The sequence below is a fragment of the Danio rerio genome, chromosome 11, assembly GCF_049306965.1.
Source record: "Danio rerio strain Tuebingen ecotype United States chromosome 11, GRCz12tu, whole genome shotgun sequence".
Lineage (NCBI taxonomy): Eukaryota > Metazoa > Chordata > Actinopteri > Cypriniformes > Danionidae > Danio > Danio rerio.
The window spans coordinates 24,559,519-24,581,169 of NC_133186.1; the positions used below are offsets into that span (position 1 = coordinate 24,559,519).

The 21,651-nt window shown below is 35.0% G+C and overlaps 1 protein-coding gene across 40 annotated transcripts in view; it reads left to right on the forward strand.

The window, feature by feature from the left end:
- The window catches only part of ppfia4 (PTPRF interacting protein alpha 4), a 205,733-nt gene that overhangs the window by 74,764 nt on the left and 109,318 nt on the right, over nt 1–21,651 (forward strand). For 9 of the 40 annotated variants that reach the window (XM_068224074.2, XM_073915363.1, XM_073915364.1 and 6 more), the window contains exon 1: nt 12,998–15,016. In XM_068224074.2, coding sequence (XP_068080175.1) covers nt 14,951–15,016 — 66 coding nt within the window. In that variant the 5' untranslated portion in view covers nt 12,998–14,950. 40 annotated transcript variants of the gene reach the window in all.

Here is a 21,651-nt window from a genome sequence, read left to right on the forward strand (position 1 = left end):
AAGCATTCATAATGGTGTTATGGCCCACCGCAATCTAGTTTTTCTCAACACAGTTGCTTTTTAATCAGTGTCTCGTTTCACATTTCTCAGTTTTCAGTGGCTCATTTCAACTCAATCCACATTTTAGATTTTAAGTGCAATATGCAGTATAAACTCAGTACTTATCTGCTCTGTCCCAGAGCAAAACTGCTGCATAATATTGCACTTCAGCAAATAACATCAAAATGCCTATATGGTCTTGAAGACAAGATACTCATTTAAAAAACAGTCAGGTCAAAAGTTAAAGTAAACAGTTGAGTAAAAAATGTTGGTAACCTTATTTTGATGCTCCATTTGAGTATTAGTAGACTTTCTGTTTAATATCTGTTGATACTGCTCCTTCAACAGACATTTAACTGACTATAGAAAACTTTGGAAGTACATGTCAACTTACTCTAACCATATAAACCCAACCTAACAGTCTACTTAAAATCTAATTAGAATTAGTTGCCATGTAGATGCAATGTATAGCTTAAATTCAACAAACAGACCGTCAAAATAAAGTGACCAAAATGTTTAAAGCGACAGCTGCCAAAACCTGGTGTCATTATTAATATTAATCATCAACAAAAGACAAACTTGAAAAATGCAAAGCATAGTTTTCGTCTGTATAAGTTTTACTGCATGATGCATTTATTTGTTGGGATGGGCAACAATACATAGAAATGTATTTTTAAGAAGCCACAAATGCATCAAAATAAAATACTGTATTTTTGTATTTTAAAAATACTACAAAATACTTTTATAAGTAAGCATGAGCCTTATTTCCAAACCTTCAATTAGAGCAATCCTTTCACTGTTAAATGTGAAGTTAACTATATTTGATAGCAACAGCTTTTCTCTGAGCAAGTTTTAGCAAATTCTCTGCCATCTTGTTTACCTCTACTCTTACTGTACATGAGTAGATATTTTTACTTATTTATTTTTTTGTTCATTTAGTACATTTTTGGTACAAAATTCACTCAGAAAGCCCTGTTCAATGCAGATTATGCGTTGTATATATACTATCTGTATCAACTATCTGTTGATTATGTTTACACACAATGTGTGGCCAGTAAAATTGATATAATGTCTGTATAATGATTATTCAACCTCTCAACATTCCTGTTTTAAAAGGGTGATAAGGGTAAAGTGTTTTTTAAATATATATATATATATATATATATATATATATATATATATATATATATATATATATATATATATATATATATATATATATATATATATATATATATATCACAGAATTTTTCATAAATCTATTTGATTGCATTTAAACTTTTCAATAGGTCTACTCGATGTATATGATTTCAGAAAACTTACAAACTCCAGTTGTAGTCATTTTTATAAAAACATGATATTTCAAAATTACTAAAAATGAAGTTATCAATTTTTGCAAATAAACTCTTCATATATATCCTGCTCATGCTGTATAACCCAATTCAGGCATTTTTGACTAGCCTGTATAGATTGAACTGCTGTATAGATTTGTTGGTTTTACTTTTCACTTTTATAGCAAAGAATACGTTATTTTTATTCCCTTTATATAAAAATAACTAAACAAAAACAGGATGCTGGAAAAAATGCTAATTTTAGAAGAAAATTTCAGACGACACTTTGCATCTGAAGTCTTCATACTGTATATTGTCCCACTTTGACATCTTTAGGCAGACCTCTTTCCTCATCATTAACTACTACTGGAAATTTAAACAGCCAGTGAAGTATTATATGTATCACCATGATGTGATGCATAATTTCCTTCCATACTTCAAGCATTGACCACCTTCGTCAATATAATTACATTTTCTGTTCTAATCTTAAGTCTAGGCAAATAACTGTGAAAGCTCCAATCAGAGGCAGCATTTTTATGATGTCACCATGTAGACTTCTTACAAAGTATTTTACAGTGTTTTGAAACTACAAAAATGCAAGACACTAAATTATTTTGATAGAAAATATTAAGTCATTTTTATCATTCCTATCAAATACAAGTTACAAAATACCATTTTGTATTTGAAAAAAAAAAAAAAATGTCTTTTTACATCATAAATACATCATAAATACTGCCCATCCCTGGTAATGTGCTTATTTGTTTACTCATTGTTGTCTTCATTAATGTTTTGACTTGTTAGAGGTTAGGCTAGTAGATCTTTACTAATGTTTGAATTGGAATTTAGAATTATGAAATTCGTTTGATTTTGATTTCATCTTATCTGAGTTATTTTTATGTTTAATCTTCATCTGGGCCAGTGAATTTTTTACCACTGACTGGACCTTAAAATTGAGTTATACTTTTTACCCCTGGCAAATGAAGGATTTAGCAATATTTCTGTGATATTGATAATTTTTCTTTAAGCATTTTAGATCTTAAGTTGGAAATTCCAGCATTCTAACAACACTAGCGCTGCCTGTGAGTTTCACATGTGTCTGAATTTCTGTATTTTTTGTGCTGACACCATCAAACTGCGCGTTCATGTGCATGTGCTGTGTGTTCTTGGAGAGCCGTGCTGAGCAGTAAAATGGTTACTCAAGTCCTGTATAAGGAGATTATCTAGAGAGGTGTTTTAAGAAGAGCCGCAGGACAGAAAGATGCGTAGCGAGGGGTAAAAGAGATGAGAGATGAGTGAAAGGTTTCTGCTGCAGCCGCTGACATCATGCTGCCCAGCGGGACGCCCCGTCTTATCACAAATGTGTCTCGTTCTTCACCTGCTGGTGGTGAGACAGAGGGAGTGATGGGATTCTCAGAAATTTTAATGCAACTGAAGCCATGGCTAAAAATATATATTCTTTTAGAAATGTCAGCTATGCAGTAGTTCTCATGGTGCTTTTCTGTCATTTTATGTAGAGGATGTGTTAAAGAAGCCATGTAATATTTCAGCAAGATCAGTTTCTTTTTATGAGGTCTCTTAAACTGGAAATACTTTATAAAATAATCAGTAATTGTTACTTGTTATTTATTTTGTCCACTTGTGCTTAAAAATGTAAGTTTGCATTTAACGGTTAGTTATTGTATTTTAATATAAATAAAATAAATAAAATAAAATATAATATAATATAATATAATGTAAAAATATATCATAAAATATAATAAAATATAATATGATATAATGTAAAAATATATAATAAAATATAAAATAATATAATATAATATGATAAAGTATAATAATAATAATATAATAATGTAATGTAATAAAATATAATAATATAATATAACATAACATAATATAAATTAATATGATAATTAATATAATATAATATGATATGAACATTTTTAGATTAGGTTATCTTTATGAATAAATTGCATATTTGATTTTTAATTATAGCTGCCTTTAAAATATCGCACAAATGCAGTAATATTTGCAACTTTTCCATGCATGGTAAAACATTTTTTAAAGTACAGATACATCACATACCTTCAAATTTGTCATATTTTTTTATAACAAGATGTGAATCTTCCAGATGTCCTACATTCAGCTTCTCCTCAAGCACATCACAGAGCATCATGGGTAGTGCAGTCACAGATGGCCAGCACTTCCACCTCCTAGTCACAAGGGGTCTCCGTCTCATTACAAATGATAGACCCGAGGGCAGATTTACATTTGTCACATATGAATATTTACTTTCTTCTTTTTTAATAGTGAGGTCATTGCGATGTCCTCCTCTCACCCGTTGCCTTGAAGTGTCCAGTGACTGCAGTCTGTTTTACAGTTGTTGTATTTGACTGCCAGATCCCTCCAGCTTCAGTCTGGCCTTTAGCCCATGCACATTGCTGTTACTTCTCATTATAAAAACCTGCTTCAGTAAAAGCTCTGCTGAGGATCAGTGAGTAGTAAAAGTTCTTTTTCAAGTCCAATTACTCCTTCAGTGACTTTCATGGGCTTCCATAAGTGCATGCATGATGAAGCTGCTCATTTACTCTGGTGGTTTCACTGGTTAGTGTTTAAAGGAGTATTGAACTGTACATTTTTTCTTTTGACATAGTACAATAAAGACATGCTGTGAGATTTAGTACTCACCTTTTTTTGTTAGTTTAAAAAACAGCTTATATTGGAATACAGTCTGTAGAAAGGAAGCACTACCTGACAAAAGTCTTATCCAGGTTTAAGGGACAACAAATAATAACTTGACTTGTTGATCATTTGGAATCAGAAGTGGCTTATATGAAAGGAAAGGCCTCTAGATTACGCTTTTTTTACCAAAATAAAATATGATAATTTTTTTATTATTTAATTAGGACAGTAAGGTCTGAATTTGCTTAGACAAAAGTCTTGTCACTTAACAAAAATAATGTACAGCATAGAATATAAAGTCATGGATAAAGAATTAATATTGTATATGACTCTCATGAGCTTGGAGGACTGCATCCATACGTTTCTGCAAATACTCAAATATAATACTCATCTGGAAAAGCAATAAATAAATAAATAAATTTAAAAAAAAAAAGCGTTCTTTTAGGACTCCATGGGTTAATCAAGATTCTTTGGATTCATGGATTCATCTTTAATGCTTCCTCCTTCATCTTATCCCAGAAATGCTCAATAATGTTTATTTCTGTTGACTGGGCTGGCCAGTCCTGGAGCACCTTGACCTTATTTGCTTTTATAAACTTTGATGTGGAGGCTAAAGTATGAGAAGGAACACTATACTTCTAAAGAATCTGCCCTCTCCTGTGGTTTGTAATGTGATGGCCAGCAGAAATGTCTTGATACCTCAGGCTGGTAATGTTGCCATCCACTCTGCAGATCTCTTACATGCCCCCATACTGAATGTTACCCCAAACCATGCTTTTTCCTTTACTTGACTTGACTGATTTCTATGAGAATCTTGGGTCCATGTTGGTTTCAATAGGTCTTTTGCAGTATTTGTGATGATTGGGACACAGTTCAACAGATGATTCCTCTGAAAAATCGACCTTCTGCCACTTTTCCAAATAATCAACTAGAAGTCAAGTTATTATTTGACTTACAACTGGGATCGACGACAAGACTTTTGTCAGGTAGTGTAGATGATGTAATAAAGTTGTTAAACCCCACCTCCACAGAAGATTATAAACCATAGAATAGTATGCCACTGGCTGTTTAGCTGAGTGATTAACCTTACGTATGCAGCATTAAATTCCATACTGATTTATTATTGTAGTTACATTTTGTTTGTTGCTTTTTATTCCTTTGTGCAGTGGCTCAGGAAAAGAGGTTGTGACTCTGGGAAGTAAACAAGTTAATATACTCTAATAATATAAATGTAATCTTGTTGAAAAGTATTTTATTAAATTGGTATCAAAAAAGTATTTTGGTATCGAACTGGTATTGGAGTCAATGTATCGGTATTGTATTGAAAATTTTGGAATGATAAATAGTGGTAGTAACAGTATATCCACTTTCTTTTGATGAAGCATATCATAATCAGTAAGAACTTGGTCCTTTGTTCATATTTTTGTTCAATATGTTTACAAACTAGTAACAATTCAATGCTGGATTTTCAGACTCATTGAAATTAAGATGATTTTGTGTCACAGCTGTGTCCGTCTGTTAAGGATATAATGTGGTGTCAAACATGTAAAGTTTACATTGATGAGCACACGGCTGTCCTTTAAAATTTTGGAAGCTATAAAATAAAGGATTGTGTCACGATCAGGTTGGGAGGAGATGAGGACTCAATTGCAGTAACTCAAAATGTGTTTATTAATAAAAAAATAAAACAAAAAGGCAACAAAAAAACCCAAAGGGGGAAACATTAACTAAACAAATAAACAAATAAACTGGGCTGGCAGGGAAGAGCAGGGCTGGACACGACAGGACAAGGCGATATACTCTGACAATCTGGCACAGAACAGCAGACATGAGGACACTATAAAGAAGAAATAATTAATTAACTGACAGGTGAACGGGATAAACTAATAATGGGTAAACAAGGAGGGTGGGACTAGACAATAGACAGGAGAGCACATGACACAAGGACAAAACACAAGCCATGTGCTCACATACAACGGGACTAGAACACGTAGCCTATGAGAGAACTCATTAATCGTGTGTTCACATAAAACACAACACTAAAGCACATGGCGCAAGTAAACATGAACCACGTGCTAAACCAAAGTGCCTTGCAGAAACTTACGTCTGGCCTGAGCCCTTCTCCCAAAGTATTGTCAGCCTATAGCAATCGATGATTGGCTCCTGTACTTGAAGGCGGGCTTTATTTGCCATATAGCGATTGATGATTGGCTCCTGTATTCGAAGGCGGGCTTTATTCGCCATATAGCCATTGACGATTGGCTCCTTTACTGGAAGGTGGGCTTTATTCACCATATAGCAATTGATGATTGGCTTCTCTACTCAAAGGAAAGCTTTATTGACCGCTACACTTTTCCCCATTTAAAACGATACGAGTGACATGTCTTGTGTATTCTATGGTTTTGGCTAAACACAACACCACCAGAAGACTGAATGCAAGACACAACACAAGTGCAACATGTGTGTTCCATCCTAGCGCCAACCGAAACCAAAAACAACTAGACTGAGACGCTTAGACTCAGCAACAGAAACAGCGCGATGCAGATAGAACAAACACAAAAAACAGAATGAGCACGGCCAAGACAGTGCTTGTATAAAAAACAGAAACAGACAAGAACAAAATAAGAGTCGAGCACAACATACAAGACAGGACAGGACAGGGTAGTGTTTGGACTCTGCCACCAAAACAAGAAATGACAAGACCCAAGTGGCAGAATCCTGACAGATTGAAAATGTTTGAATTGAATTTAATTCTCAATTGTTAGCCACTTGTACCTTTGAGTATTTATTTATTACTCTGAAATCCACGATTCTAAAACAGGACAAAAATGGCCTGTTACTTCTCAAATAAGATTAAAAAAAAGTAATTTGAGTAATTGGCATAGATGTGTTTCTGTTTTTCTAAACTGACTGAATCCAGTGGACACTCAGTGGGTATACAATTGGTAATTAGTTTTTGGTTCAAATCTAAAAGCACAATTTAGATGATATTGAAAACTTTGAGAAAAAGGAGTAGAAAGTAAAAAAGCTTATTTTCTTGTCTCAGTGGAAAAAAAAAAATTCAGAGGCTGCTCATTCATATCAAAGATTGTTTCAAAGAACTTGTTTCAACTAGTTTCAAATCCTTGCATACAGCATACACTGCCATTTAATGTAGGTAGAGTTGTTTGTGAAGTTTTACAGAAACATTTTTTTTTCAAACCATTTCTGTAAAAGTTTCAGTTGTCAATAAGGATTTAGAAACCTAGATTAAGTTAAATATAGCCCTCTGTATCCCCTAAATGTGACAGATGTGGTAGGGCAGAAGGGACTCCGGCACTCTTATTTTGGTTTTATTTTGGTAATATCAATTTTTCTGTACTATTTTTTTCTTTTGTTTATTGGCATTGTACATCACTATTTATCACTGTATTTTTAAACCTTCCTTTTCAGTTTATAACTCAGAGACATAATAAAGTTTTCCTTTTTTTCCCCCTAATTTATTTTATAGGGGACATAAATGAGACGGTCTTACATTTATTTTAAATACAAATAATTGTGATTTGTAACAAATAAGGAACTAAGATAAAGAACTTTATAAAAAATGCTATGCTGTACATTACAATACATTTGATAAATTCACTCAGGGTTTATTAGTTATTATTTATTAGTATTTATAGAAAATAATATGTAATGTATGTTATCTGTGTGAGCCAGAGATCATATATAAATAAATAAACATTGATAGATTAGTTCAACTTGATGTTCTCACTAAACTAAAAACTAAGACAAATCTAGAAAAAATAAATAAATTATATATAAATGAGACTAATAAATGCATAATAAATTTGAAATATTGTATTTTTAATAGTTTAAATTAGTTTTTATTTTTAACACCTTTAAAATAATTATATTTGTAGTATGTCAATAAAAATGGTAAAGGAATTTTTGGTCTGAGACCATAAATATTTTTCTAATATGGTCTGGCATGTAGCTGTCTGTCGATTCTAAGTCTATTTTGGCTCTCAGTGCTCCTTCTCATACTGCCATGATCACAGCCTTTTTGATTTCCTTCTGTCCTGCCATTAGCAGTCACATATGAGAGATTCTCCAGTGTCGGCCACCTCTAATACCCAGTGCTTGTGCCTCCCATTGGGTTTTTTTGTCTTGCCGTTCCACTTCCTGTTGTTCTTCCTCCTCATCCCGTCTCCTTCACAACACGTCTCTTTGCCTAATCATGTCTCCACACGGTCCCAGTAGACGTCTGTCACTCCTTATCCTCTCACTAACAAAACACTGTTCCCAGATCAGTTTAGCCTTTCAGGCAAGTCAAGTCTGATTGTTTAAAGTAGTGTGATAGTAAACCATAAAAACAACAGCATCTGTGATACTTCTAACCTGAGAAGATGGTCTTCTATCCAATAAGAGAACAAACAGCAATGTTAATAGTGAAATATACTCATTTCAGTGTAATAATTTGGTGTCAATTTTAAGTCAAGAGCAGATGAGAGAAGATATATCTAAATCAAACCTTGTCTATGCCCCTAACTCAGTTACTGGTATTTATTAGCAAATGGCTAACAATAGACATAATATCAACACAGGCTCATTGGGAAAATGTCCCCAGGACTACATTTTTGAAAACCCAGAAATCTGTGCTTTTTGGTTCGTATGGCTGGAATGTATGTGTACAATGAAGTACTGAGAATTGCAGTACTGCTGACTGCTTACCGTCACATGGACTGCTTTTCCAGCCTGGCTGGTTTGCTCGGTAGCTAACCATGAATGGCGCTCAAAGACAGTTCTAAAAATCATATTCTCATCTGGTTTGCTTTTGAAAAGTCAGTCGAAATCAAACTGATATATTATGCATGACACTTAAAATATTATTATGCAACTAGAAAGTAAAGTTCGTAAACTTTATGGTGGATTAAGAAAGCCTTGTCTGAAATGTTATTAACATTTCAGTAATTAAAGTAGTTTTTATGAAGTTTGAAACAGTTAGCATAGATTTCTTGTTAGGCAGCTGATAGGGTGTTCTGAGTGGTTGCTAAGGTGTTGCTAGGTGGTTGCTAGGGTGTTCTGAGTAATTGCTAAAGTATTTGTAGGCAGTTGCTATGGCATTCAAGGTGGTTGCTAAAGTGTTCTGAGTGCTTGCTAAGGTATTGCTATAGGCAGTTGCTGGGGTTTTCTGAGTGTTTATTTGGCAGTTGCTAAGGGATCGTTAGGGTGGTTTTACTGTTTCCTAAGGTGTTCTGAGTGGTTGCTGGGTGTTTGCTTAGGCATTGCCAAGCAATTACTAAGGTTTTTCTAGATTATTGCTAAGGTGCTGCTAGACAGTTGCTAAGGCTTTGCTTTTGTCAGTTCTCAAAAACATCACATATTTTCAATGAGCCTGGGTTGCATAATATTATAGCCATAGTGTGGTATTTGGCTTCAATGCTTACAGCGTGTTTCTTCTACAGGATCAAATTTGCGCTGAGGCATGTAAAACGTTCTTACGTCGACTGCTCTCAAACCTTTCTCCATGCCGCTTTCAATCCCATAATGCACTGCATGACGCTGAACTTCCATATGAATGAACTGAAAACAATTGCTACGCTGCGCTCCCAACGTGGCAGTGGAAACGCACCATTGGATACAAACATTGTTCACACAAACCTAGTTGGTTATGTCTTCAGTAAAATATAATTTGGGGTAAAGCAATAACATCATGCATTAGGTCTGAATGTACTGAACATGCTGCTGTCTTATGTAATATTATTCTGTTTGTTAGGTTCTTTCACATCTGTGGAGTGGTTCATTTGGTTCAGATCAAGGGCAACAAATAATAAATTCTAGCAATTTTCTGCCGTTTTGGGGTCCTTTTCACACCACACTAATGGCTTTGGTCCGAACCAATTGAAAAGAACCAAAATGTGACAAAATCCATTGGCCAGATGTTACTGAACGTATTTCGTAAACTGTTTTCTGATTAGTCAGAATTAAAGTGCGGGAAAATGCCAATGCAACTCCTGCAAGCAAACCGGCAGACACAAAATGTCACTTTTTACTTTGGAGGGACGTCACATTAGACAAACTATACATTTTGAGAATGAAGCACAGCTGCAGCTGAAAACAATGTTTTAATGCATTGCAAAAGGCACAATTTAATGTATCTAAACTGTCATGGTCATCTTCCTGAAATATTACCAAGTATCCATCAAGTACTGTTTTTCCCTCTTTCTCTTTCTCTATCTGTTTAAAATTTATGGTAAAGAGCTGTCAACAAATATTTTTCCTCCACACCCCATAAGATGGGACAGCACATCCGACTACGGCAGATGGATTAGTCCAAAAAGTCGCAGTGCTTTTTGCGGTTGTGTCTGTTTTTGTTCATATCATGTTCTCACCACAAACAAACTACTCCAGGATTCGCTTCAAAGCGTACTCAGACCACCTCTTCAAGGAGATCTGGGTATGCCTTTTTTTGGTCCGCTTTTGGTGTGCACTCAAGTTAGATTGCTAAATTCACACCTGCCCAAATGATCCACGCCACGAGGCAAACAAACTCGATTATTTAGTGTGATTCAATCGAACTAAATAGGACAGGTCTTTTTCTTATTTTGAATAACAAAAACTAGTAGTACCAACAATTGAAACCCTCTGACTTATAATCGAATACGATCATGATGCAAGTAAAAATTCACACCTATAGCAAGGATACAATGTACTGATGCAGTATTCACATCACATTCACTTAATTAACAGTTTGCATAAACAGTCTCCAAAATGAACATTTTGGCATAAATTTGAGAATTACGTTAAGTTTAGACATAAAAAAGAAGACAAGAGAGTCGTCATTCATCATCTTACGATCTCAACTTACTCACTGTGCCCAAAACACGCCAAAAAACTACGTGATCGAGCGTTTGCTGTTGCTGGTCCTAAACTCTGGAACAGTCTACCGATTCACATTAGACTTTTCCCCTCCATCTCTGTTTAAGTCTCTTTTAAAGACCTATCTATTTTCTCTCGCTTTTAAAACGCCTTGATCACTGTTTTATTACTCTGTTAAATGTTTCTTTTGTATTCTGCTTCTCTGTTTTTAGCACTCCTATGTACAGCACTTTGGTCAACCTTGGTTGTTTTTAAATGTGCTCTATAAATAAATATTGTATTGTATTGTCATTCAGAGTATTATTATTTTTTATTTTCTAAACATATACTGAATCTGCAAACTGAATTCTCCTTTAATATCCATTCACATCTTCTCTGGGCCTTGAGGCATGGTTTGTGTCTTGAAAATTCTTTTTGGAGAGGCTTTTGGGATGACCATTTTACTGTCACTTTTACCCCCACTTTTTAAAAAGCCTTTGAGCTGTGTGTTGTGAGCTGAATAGTGGCTGTATGTCTAACCCAGAAACAGAAGAATGTGATGCTAATCCCTTTCTCTTTATAACAGCCTCTGTTCTGGTTGGTTGCAAGCTGCATTATGTTGTTTGCTTGGATACGTGTATGTCTTGCTACAGTACAGAACTGTTACATAATATCAGTGTTATGTGGGATTCATTAAAACAATTTAGCTTATGGCTTGATTTATCACAGACCTTCATGTCATCATTGGATACATGAAGAAAATTCTTGGACGGTTTCATGTGATTAACACCTTCTGACATTCAAGCATGCATAATTGTACGCCCAGCTAAACGGCAAAATCCTTTTTTTTAACATTGTTTTATTGACACATCTTTTCATAGTGAATGAATGTGAACTCTTAATGAAGCCTGCCTTGCAAAGATGGTTGTCAACCGCTAAATAAACCCCTATCAGTTGGCACCAGTGTTGACCAAAATAGAGTAGTTCCTCAATGGAAATGTTTTGATGGAGCCGTCACAATGAATGTTTAAATATATTTTTTTGATAGGCAGATTGACGTCCAAAGGGACTAAGCTGAAAAGAAGAAAATGAACGAATGAATACAAGGTTGACGTCCATGGCCATAGCTACCATTGAGTTCAGCCATTGAGTGTCTGGAGCTTTTTTAAGGGCTGCATAATATAAGAAGTGAAGTAATTGCTCAATAATGACTGTGCTTTGGCTATGTGGAATATATATGGAATATATGGAAATATACAGTACTTCATCAAGATGAACAACTTTATTCTCTGAGCTGATTAAGGGTCTGACAGCACTCCTCAATGTCAAAATGACTGCGGTGGCCAATCAGATCAAAGAAGGCTGGCTTAAAATGCACATAATGTAGATAAATGGAAGGGTTCACCAAACCTCCTAAGCAGGGTTAGGACCAATGCCCTGCTGCTAATGTTTCCCAATGTAAGCACACTCTTTTAAAGTATTAATAATTAAGACCATACTATTACCATGTCTTGAAAAACTACACAAGAATTCCCTAATTTGGTCAAAAAATTGGATGTAGCTTCATATGGCCCTAAACATGTCAAACCCTTAACATGACAATGAGTAATGCCTCACTTATACTAGCAGCGACTTTGTAGCTGCCTGTTGCTCTGGGTGGCGACCAGATGTAAACGCAGTAGAGTATACAGCACGAAAACAACCGGCCTCTAAGCGAACTAAGAGAAGATCAAGTTAGCACTCCTGGTGCTCCTATTGGTTGCCGCTCAACAAAGTCGCTCTTCATTTGCATAAAGTTGAAGGATTCTCAACTTTGTTGCATCGCTCGACACACTCACCTAGTCTCCAACAGTCACTGTCGCTCATGTACTGTAGATGGAGGTCGCTTGCTCTCCATTGAAATGAACTTTTACTTGAAGCTTCCGCACTGCGAGTCCCTCATAGTGTGAATGAGGCTTAAAACAAATTGTAATTGGTCAGTTTACATGTCAGACTGTGGCAGACCAAAATCAACAAAACTGTTGTTTGAAACATTATATTGTCTGGTTTTCTCATAGAAATTACTGCCAGTACCTTTTCTGCTATTTTATTACTTTTTATTTGTTAATATGAGTAGTATTCTTTACACTATTAGTTGTTTAAAACTACTAAAAATGTAAATAACAGTCAGTTTGTCATCTGAGAAGTTGCATTTTCACATCAAATTATCAAAAGTTAACAGAGCAGATATCAAGGTCCCTAAATACAAATTGAAAGTGTAAATATGGAAAACACCCATATATTGCAAAAGGCATAAAATATTGCATTGACCATTTATTTACAGCTTGAACTCTTTCTATTATGTGCAACCTTACATACTGTATCATATCAGTTAACATTGTTTGAAATTGCATACTTCCCCTTCACTTGGTGTGAAAACGAATAATTGAGTCAAGCAGAATGTCGTTTTATGTCATCATGACATAGTAAGTCATTGTATTTGTAAAACAATATTAAAAATGCAAAAAATACCTGGATGACCTACTGCATGCTGAGATTCTAAAGTGATGGTCATTTTATTCTCCAACGAGCCCACTGTTAATTATTTATGAGTAGAAGTGAACTGACACAACTGACAATGAAAGATCATGACAACATGGTGGATGTTAGGGCTGGGCGATTAGTCAAAAAAGAAATCACAACCGAAATTCATAAGCTATAACCAATGCAATTTCCCCATGTCAAATACTTCTTTCAGTTAGTTCAGCCTTCAACATCTAGACTGCTGCTCTGCACAATAAGTTTGGCCAGAGGAGAAATAGCCGTGCCCAATTGAGCCTGCTTTTTTTCTTTCTTCACTTTCGTCAATTAATGAAGTTTTGTTCCTCACCTCTGTCACCACTCGCTTGCTTGGTTCGGGATTTGTGGAGCTGCGCATCGATGGATTTGTTCTTCAGTGTTTGGACTTTCAACAGTGAATATTAAACCACACTGAACTGTACTAAACTGAACTTGAAAACTGGACTGACACAGTGTAAATTTACTACAACTTCTATGTTAAACTGCTTTGACAATCGTTGTAAAAGCGCAATAGAAATAGAAATAAATTGAATTGAATCAAGTTGAATTAAATTGGTTTATTTAAACCCTGTTAATAAAATCTGTTTCAAACATACTACCCTTGTGTGGACAGACTGAGCCCTTAAGAATTTTACTGATAACCATAAACTCATGTTTTCTCTCTCAAAAAAGAGGAAGAACATGATTCTCTCAATTGTCAGGGAATTGGCCTTCTGCATGTAAATTACATTCCTTATTGCCAGTTTATTTTATATTGTATTAGGCAGGAATAGCCGCAATTCCAGGACCAGCGCTTATATACCATTTTTACTTCTGCAAATCAGTTTGAGGGAACGCAGACAGTGTAATTATTATATAGCTTTAAAAAGTAAATTAGCATTTATATTGAAAAGAAAATAATTGTTCAGTAATCAAAATTAAGTTTTCAATTAATAATGGTTTCGATTTTAAGTCATATTACCCAGCCTTAGTGGACATAATACATGTACGTCTGAATTGAATTCAAACTACATAGAACATATTGTTTTAACAGTTTTGAACGAAGTTCAAATTCCAGTGTAGTACCTGCTCAGAAAGTACAAGATTTTGAAGGGATCGTCTGTTTGTTTCCTTCCCGTCTTCATTCTCTGTTGACACATCTCTGTCTTCATCCCATCCCCTGCTCTATTTCCCTCTCCATTTGTACCATAAAGCTTCATTTTTTCCCTGCTACGCTCCCTCTCTTACCCCTATTTACTCTTCCCCTCGTGAGTCTCTCTCTCTTAGTCTCTGTCTCTGGTTTTCATGTGGGTCTCAGTGCGCAGAGTTGTGCTCCTCTGTCTGCTAAACAGAGCCGGCATCGACGACTTTAATTTATTCTCTAGCTTACTGTCATCCATCAGGGATTTAGAGACAGAGGGAGAGTTCGGTTCTCTCTGTCTCTCTTTTTCTTTCCACCCTCCCTTTCTCTCCTCGCTGCGGGGGGCTCGCAGATCCAAACCCGGCTCTGATATGATTCTTGCGAGATGAACCTCACCTCTTCGAAGATCCAGTTACAAAATGGGATCTACTTTAGCACATACATGTATCAGGTAGGTTTGGGGCGGCGACATGTCCTGCCATTGGCTGACTGTTTAAATATGCGCAAGGTGCTTCTGAATGGTGCGTCAGCGGTTCGAGGGGTTTCTAGTTAAAGCCTTTTGCCTACATGGGAGATCTTGTGTGCAGTCATTGCTAAAGGAACTCGCAGAAGGGAAAGCAGACTAAGTGGCTGTTTGACTTGCTTACAGTGCAGGTTAGGAGCGCATTAATTAACTCAGAGCAGGGAAACAGGCCACTGTCAGTGGCGTATTTAAACTTTAGCGTGTGGTCTGTGTGTGTGGCTTATTTGCATTGTCATTTGCAGTGAGATTTTTGTTGTGTTTGTATTGTTTTTCAGAGGCATTTACATTAAAAAATGTACGTTAAGTTCAGAAAATATATGTAGCTGTATTACATACTCATTTGAGAATAGTTGCTTTAAGTGTAAACCTAATTTATTTTTCTTTTGTGTTGTCCTTCAAAGAAACATGAATATTTTCTGAAATTCCTAAAGTAGGGCTGCACAATATATCGCTTGAGCATCGATATCGCTGTGTGTGCATACATACGCAATAGCCACATTGCAACATATGCAATGTTGAGTTTAGATTATAGATCACCACAAACCACAGGTCAAAACACACAAGCTTTGTGGAGACACTGCAGAATTTGATCGTAATGGAGTGAACATTTATCATCTGCATGTGTTTTTAAGGCCTGTGAATATGTGGGCATTTTAAGAGGGTTTGAAGCATTTTAGTAGTGCATAAAAACGTTCAATAAAGATTAATTTTATTGAATTATTGGTATGATGAAGACTATGCAGTTTTATTTTGCATACGATCATTAAACTGTTTTACCTAAATACTGTTACTCTCTCCAGACAACCATAAAGCACGGTTTATTTCACTTTAATATGTGCTCTATTGAGTTTGTTTATGACTGCAGTTTGTTTATTACAGTATAAATTACATAAAAATATATTTACATTTCACTTCCTTACAAAATTATCTCAGTCAATCTAAAGTAATGGCTTTGCAAATAGAGCTACTTAAGTCATCTAGTGAAATTGTATTTATATAATATAATGTACATCGCAGAGAAAAAAAATATCTTGCAGCTTTATCCTAAAGTAATATGCTGTCTGTCTTAGGCCTGGCACGATAGATATTTTCCATCGTACGTATATAAAGCGATAAATGATATTATTGTAATTTGCAAATATTGCAATGTAAATTTCTCAACTATCTTGCAGCTTTATCCTAAAGTAATATGCTGTCTGTCTTAGGCCTGGCACGACAGATATTTTTCATCGTACGAATATAAAGCGATAAATGATATTATTGTAATTTTAAGAACATTTTATGCCAGTCCTTTTATAATGCCAGAATGACAATATAATAGCATCATAATGCGAGGACACTCTTCCAAAGAACACAAAATATTTTATTCTTAATAATATTTAATTTTAAATGAAATGTAGTCATTTTAACAATTTGATAATTAGGATTTGAATGTGAAAACATAACATCTTCAACTAATAAAAGTAATAATAATAATAATAATTAAAAATATTAACAAAAATGTAAAAGGTAAAAAGAACTAGAAAAATGTAACAGATCTTTTTTTAGTTGTTTGACACCCAAACAAAAATATACTATAATAATTTATTATAGATACTAAAGTGTTTTTTTTTTACCATTCTGCCACTGACACTTCAAAATTGAGCTAAAATGTTGCTGATATTGATTTTTGTATAATCAAAAATGATTGAGGTCATGGCCTAGGGTTGTGCAATAAGTCGATATATTGATTATTGTGACAGGCCTGTCTGTCTGTCCATAATTTTATTTTACTTCAGGTAAATTATATATAAATATATAAAAAGGGTAATGTTCATTTTGTAAGTCAGTTGTGTTAAATTTGTGTTGCTCTTTTATGGATTTATTTAAACAGCCACTTTCACTTTCTACACACACTGTCACCATCAGACTGTCAGATCCACTTTTAGGCCCAGTACAGTGCCATACTGTATTTCTGCATCCAGCATGTGTGTTATTGCCAATTAAAGACAAGCTGTCATCTTTGGTGCTGTGCTGCTGAATGCTAACTGTCAATATGTGTGTGTTGTGTTGAATGAATACAGTAGTTTCAGGAAAATTTGCAGTTAGTCTTTTATGTTTTTGCATCTTTAATCTTTAAGGGTGGTCTCTTTTGCTTTCATCTAGGCAATCTGCTGTAGGAGGGTTTCAGTCCCTATAGAACAGCTCTCCATCTTTCAAAGTCAGTGAAAATGGGAAAGTTTGGCTGTGAGTTAAAAAATATGAAAATGTTTTGATCAGTTAAAATTTTTTATTTGTCCTTTAACTTTTTTACATTACACATTATGTGTTTCATAATATACTGCAAATAAATTATGTTGTGTGGATTACTTTGATGCTGTTTAGATATCAATATTAGACAGCCAAAATGGTTAATGCTGACCACCATTTACTTTAAATATTTGGATAAATAAAGTTTTTATTTATTTGTGTATTTTTTTTTCTCGGAATGCCTGGCAGTAGGGCTACATGATAAATTGAAATGATATCAAAATCTAAATCATGATATGTGTTCAGTAATGTGATCAGTAATAAATCTTCATCCGAAGGCCAGAGGGCGCTCTTGTATGGAAACTCCTAATATGCCTAAGAAAAAATCTCTATAGTGGTAAACAGAAGAATTAAGTGCTTTCATTGATTTAGAGTGACTAATTTAGGAGACTATGACAATATAAAACCCAGGCTCATTCTGATTATTTATCCCATTTGCATTTCTGGAGAGAGCAAAATACGTCCCAGGAAGTGCTTTTTTTTGCAGTTTTTGTTTTAGAGAAACCACCAGTGGCCGCTGTATATGCTTTTTCAGATCTAAATTTTCTCTTGCGAGTACCATTCGCACCTGCTGTTCTCATGTAAATACACCAGAGGCCGCTGTCGGCTGACTGACTGACTGACCAATCGACTGACCCACCCTCCTCCTTCCCTTAACCCAACCAATAGTGCTTTCAAAAGTACCGATTGACTCACCCACTTCCCTAAACCTGACTAGTGCAATCCAGAAAAAGAAAAGCTTATTCTCTTATGGCAACCTGATTTTTAACTACATTTTCAGATTTTACTACATTCTCACCCTGTTATTTACTTGTTTGTTTAATTTTTGCCTTTTACCTGCTTTCTGGAATGGTTCTTTACTAAATTCGAACCCTGTTGTCGCAGTCAACTCCCCTCTGCGTCTTAAGTCCACTGACATACATGTCGAGCTACCAGACTAACTTGTAACAGCGGAAAATCGATTCATACGGAGGTAAGCGGTCCGCTCGTATGCAAAAAAAGGAACAACATCATTCCGCCCCGTAGCGTTCTTTTTAAAGATGAAATGTAGCTATACGTAGCTCTGGCTACATAATTCACGATCTCCAGAAATGTACATAGGGTTACATTTTTAAATGGAGCCTGTGTTGACAATATATGGTTAATCTGAGTTCTTTATATTATAATGTTCCTAAGTGTATAATTATAGTGACTGTCTCGTTTTTTCGTTTCTGTCTAGAATACTATGAAATATGTAGCATGCCTTTTTCTGTGTTAGGAGACACATCATCTGACAGGAGGATTTTAAAAACATACGAGTGAAGTTATGCAGTAAGTTTGGAGCAAAAGCATAAATGTGGTAATTTCACATACTTTAATATGTAGCAGCATTTACTACCAAGTCGTAAAGTTGTCATTGCAAAATGATTATCTTCAATTTCATTATAGTGTGAATAAATGGTCTGTACTTTATTGCGTAGCTTTTCAGTGAACTAAGGTTTTGTTTAGTGTATTCTGCTCCATCTGAAAACATGTGCTGGAAATTTACTACCGATTGCAGGGCCGGCTTTACTGACAAAATGGGCCATTGCCAATTTTATGATCTTTTCTTCCAAACAGTGATGACATTTCAAGTAAATTTTATAAAATAGTTTTTCCTTGTTTATGTTTGAGGGTAGTTTTTTTATTATACTATTTGCCATTAATCCACAAATGATATCAATGTATGATGACTTTGCCTGGTGGTTTGATTATGGGTATGCCTGTGCCGCTATATTCACAATAGCTTGACCGTAAACCTCCGTGCTGTATTTTAGTGTGTACACACAGATGCAGTGTTCTTTTTCAAAACTGCGCATACCGCAGTGAACTTTGTGATCTTTTGAGCTCTTTCTCTTGCCTTGATCCCCAGAGAGAGATTTGGAGGGATTCCAATTCAGGTTTCTTAAGACAGAAACGTTGATTTTGTAGTTTAATAATGAAGACTGCTTGAATGAAGCTATTTCAGGTTGAGGAACCGCAAAGAACAAGAGAGGGTGCGATAGCTGAGGTGAGCTGATGGGATGTTGCTTTTTGGGATGATGTCTTTTGTGTTCCCTGGTGGATCTGATGACGGATATTCTCTTTATATCTCACCAAAGGCACTTTTAAGCTTGTCAAAAACAGAACGTCTGTGATGCATGAAAGAGCAAAACTCCAGACGAATCTGGAAGAACTGATGGTGTGGATGTGACGGTTCCCTTGGTCATGTTATGCCATCTGAAAGTTTCTCCTTCAGTGTTGGGCTCTAAATTCTTCTCTTTTTAGGTCCTTAATAAATCATTTTAAATAATAAGGTTGTGGTACAAATAATTTTGATAATTGTGAAAAATGAATGAGAGGTGCGTTTGGCTTGGTGCTTTTTTTATCCATCATGAAGTTAGTGTTACGCTTGGTTTTTTTAACATGACTTTAGTATCACAGTAGTAGGCCTGTAAAAAAGCTCTTACTGAAAAACATGAATTTTTATAATTTTATACTAGGGGAAAGTAATGTGTCGATATCATGTAAATGTTTAAACTAACTGTAATGTGAAGTGACGCTGACTTGGGAAGTGCGGATCCAAATACAGGGTTGCAGAGAATAGTCAACAGTCAACACAGGAGCAAACAGATGTATACGGGCAATCGAGAGTCGTTGTCGATAAGCAGGTACAGTTCAGTACAGACCGGCAGCAGGCAACATAAACACAAAAAAAAAAACAAAGCAAAGGTCTAACACGGAAAGGCAAGGTAAGGAAACTGTGTAGTAATGCCAGTCTAATCAGTCTTTGAGCAGCTTCAGCTGTGTGAGTTAGCAGTCAGCCAGGATTAGGAACCAGTGTGTGTGTGTAGTGCATGACTGAACCTTGTAGTCCATATAATGGCAGAAATTTACTTCTATGCAATACTGTGTGTGTGTTTACCAGTGATCTGTACAGGCTGGATGTTTGTGACACTATAAAGCAAAAGTTAAATAAATGAAGCAAAAGTTAATTGATTTTGAATTTTTAGCAAAAATAATATTGCTTTTATTAAATAAAGACAATCTTATTAGCTACAAGTTAGTCGATTTTGCAGTTTTTTTTTAGTTAATGCTAATTGATTAAGTCAATGCTACAAAAAATATGTTATTTTGCATTTTTTTACGACATAAAATAATGGCTGTTAAATTACAGACATGTACTGTAAAATAACAGACAAGTAAATTACATAAATTTACCGGAAATTTAAGTTTAAATACATTTCTGTAATTTACTGTTTATTATTTTACGGCAAATGTCTGTAATTTAATGACTGTTATTTTAATTTTTTTTCAGCATCCCAGCTGAAATCATGTAAGCATTGCTATTTTTTTTTAAATGAACTATAATCAATTTTTCTACATCCTTGACAAATCTACATCTTTGACAAATCACACAAATATAATTCAATCAAACAGTTTATTTATATAAAGATTACCAATTCTGCTTTATTTCATTCATAGTACATTCATGTTTCCTCTTTTTTCAAGCATTAGAGATTTTTATTTAAAAGTATAAAAAAAAAACAGCAACAAGAATCAGTCCAAGGCACTTGAATAAAGTGAAAAAATTAAAAAGCCTTTATTCACATGGCTAAATCTCTAAAAACCTACGCGTTTCGGTAGAAGTCTGCCTTCATCAGGGTAACTGTTACCCTAATTTTTTCACTTTATTCGAGTGCCTTGGACTGATTCTTGTTGGTGTTTTGATGAATCCCTTACCCAAAGAGCACCGACCATACATTTGAGCTTACCACAGAGTGCCTTTTGTTTGCTTTTTCTGGAGTATATATAAAAAAAAACATCTGGATCATCTAGGGGTTAAAACATGTTATGCAGCATTTTTTTTTATTAAATCAAGCCAAAATCTTAATTTTTTTTCAAAAAGTAGACAAAGCACCTCACCACTTGAGGGTTACATTTTTGGGTGAACTATCCCTTTAAGTAGAGTCAACTAATGCTTTTACAGTGTAATTTGTGTCATGAGGAGAATTTTAAATGGTATTTAGCAAATAAAAAATAATTCTTACTCATAATCTTTTCAGACACAACAGTTGTATCTGTTGTTTAAGAGAATGTGGCGTATTTATGCTCCTGCTGAATGTTGAGGCTGTGAGTTTGGTCTTGTTTTCGGTGACCCTAAAGACGTTACGGGAGTTGAGCGATGAGAAGGACATCTGTCAACACCTTCACTGCATCTGTGTGATGAGAGATCTGTGTGTTTGTCTGTGTCTCCATTCCTGCCTTCCTCCCTC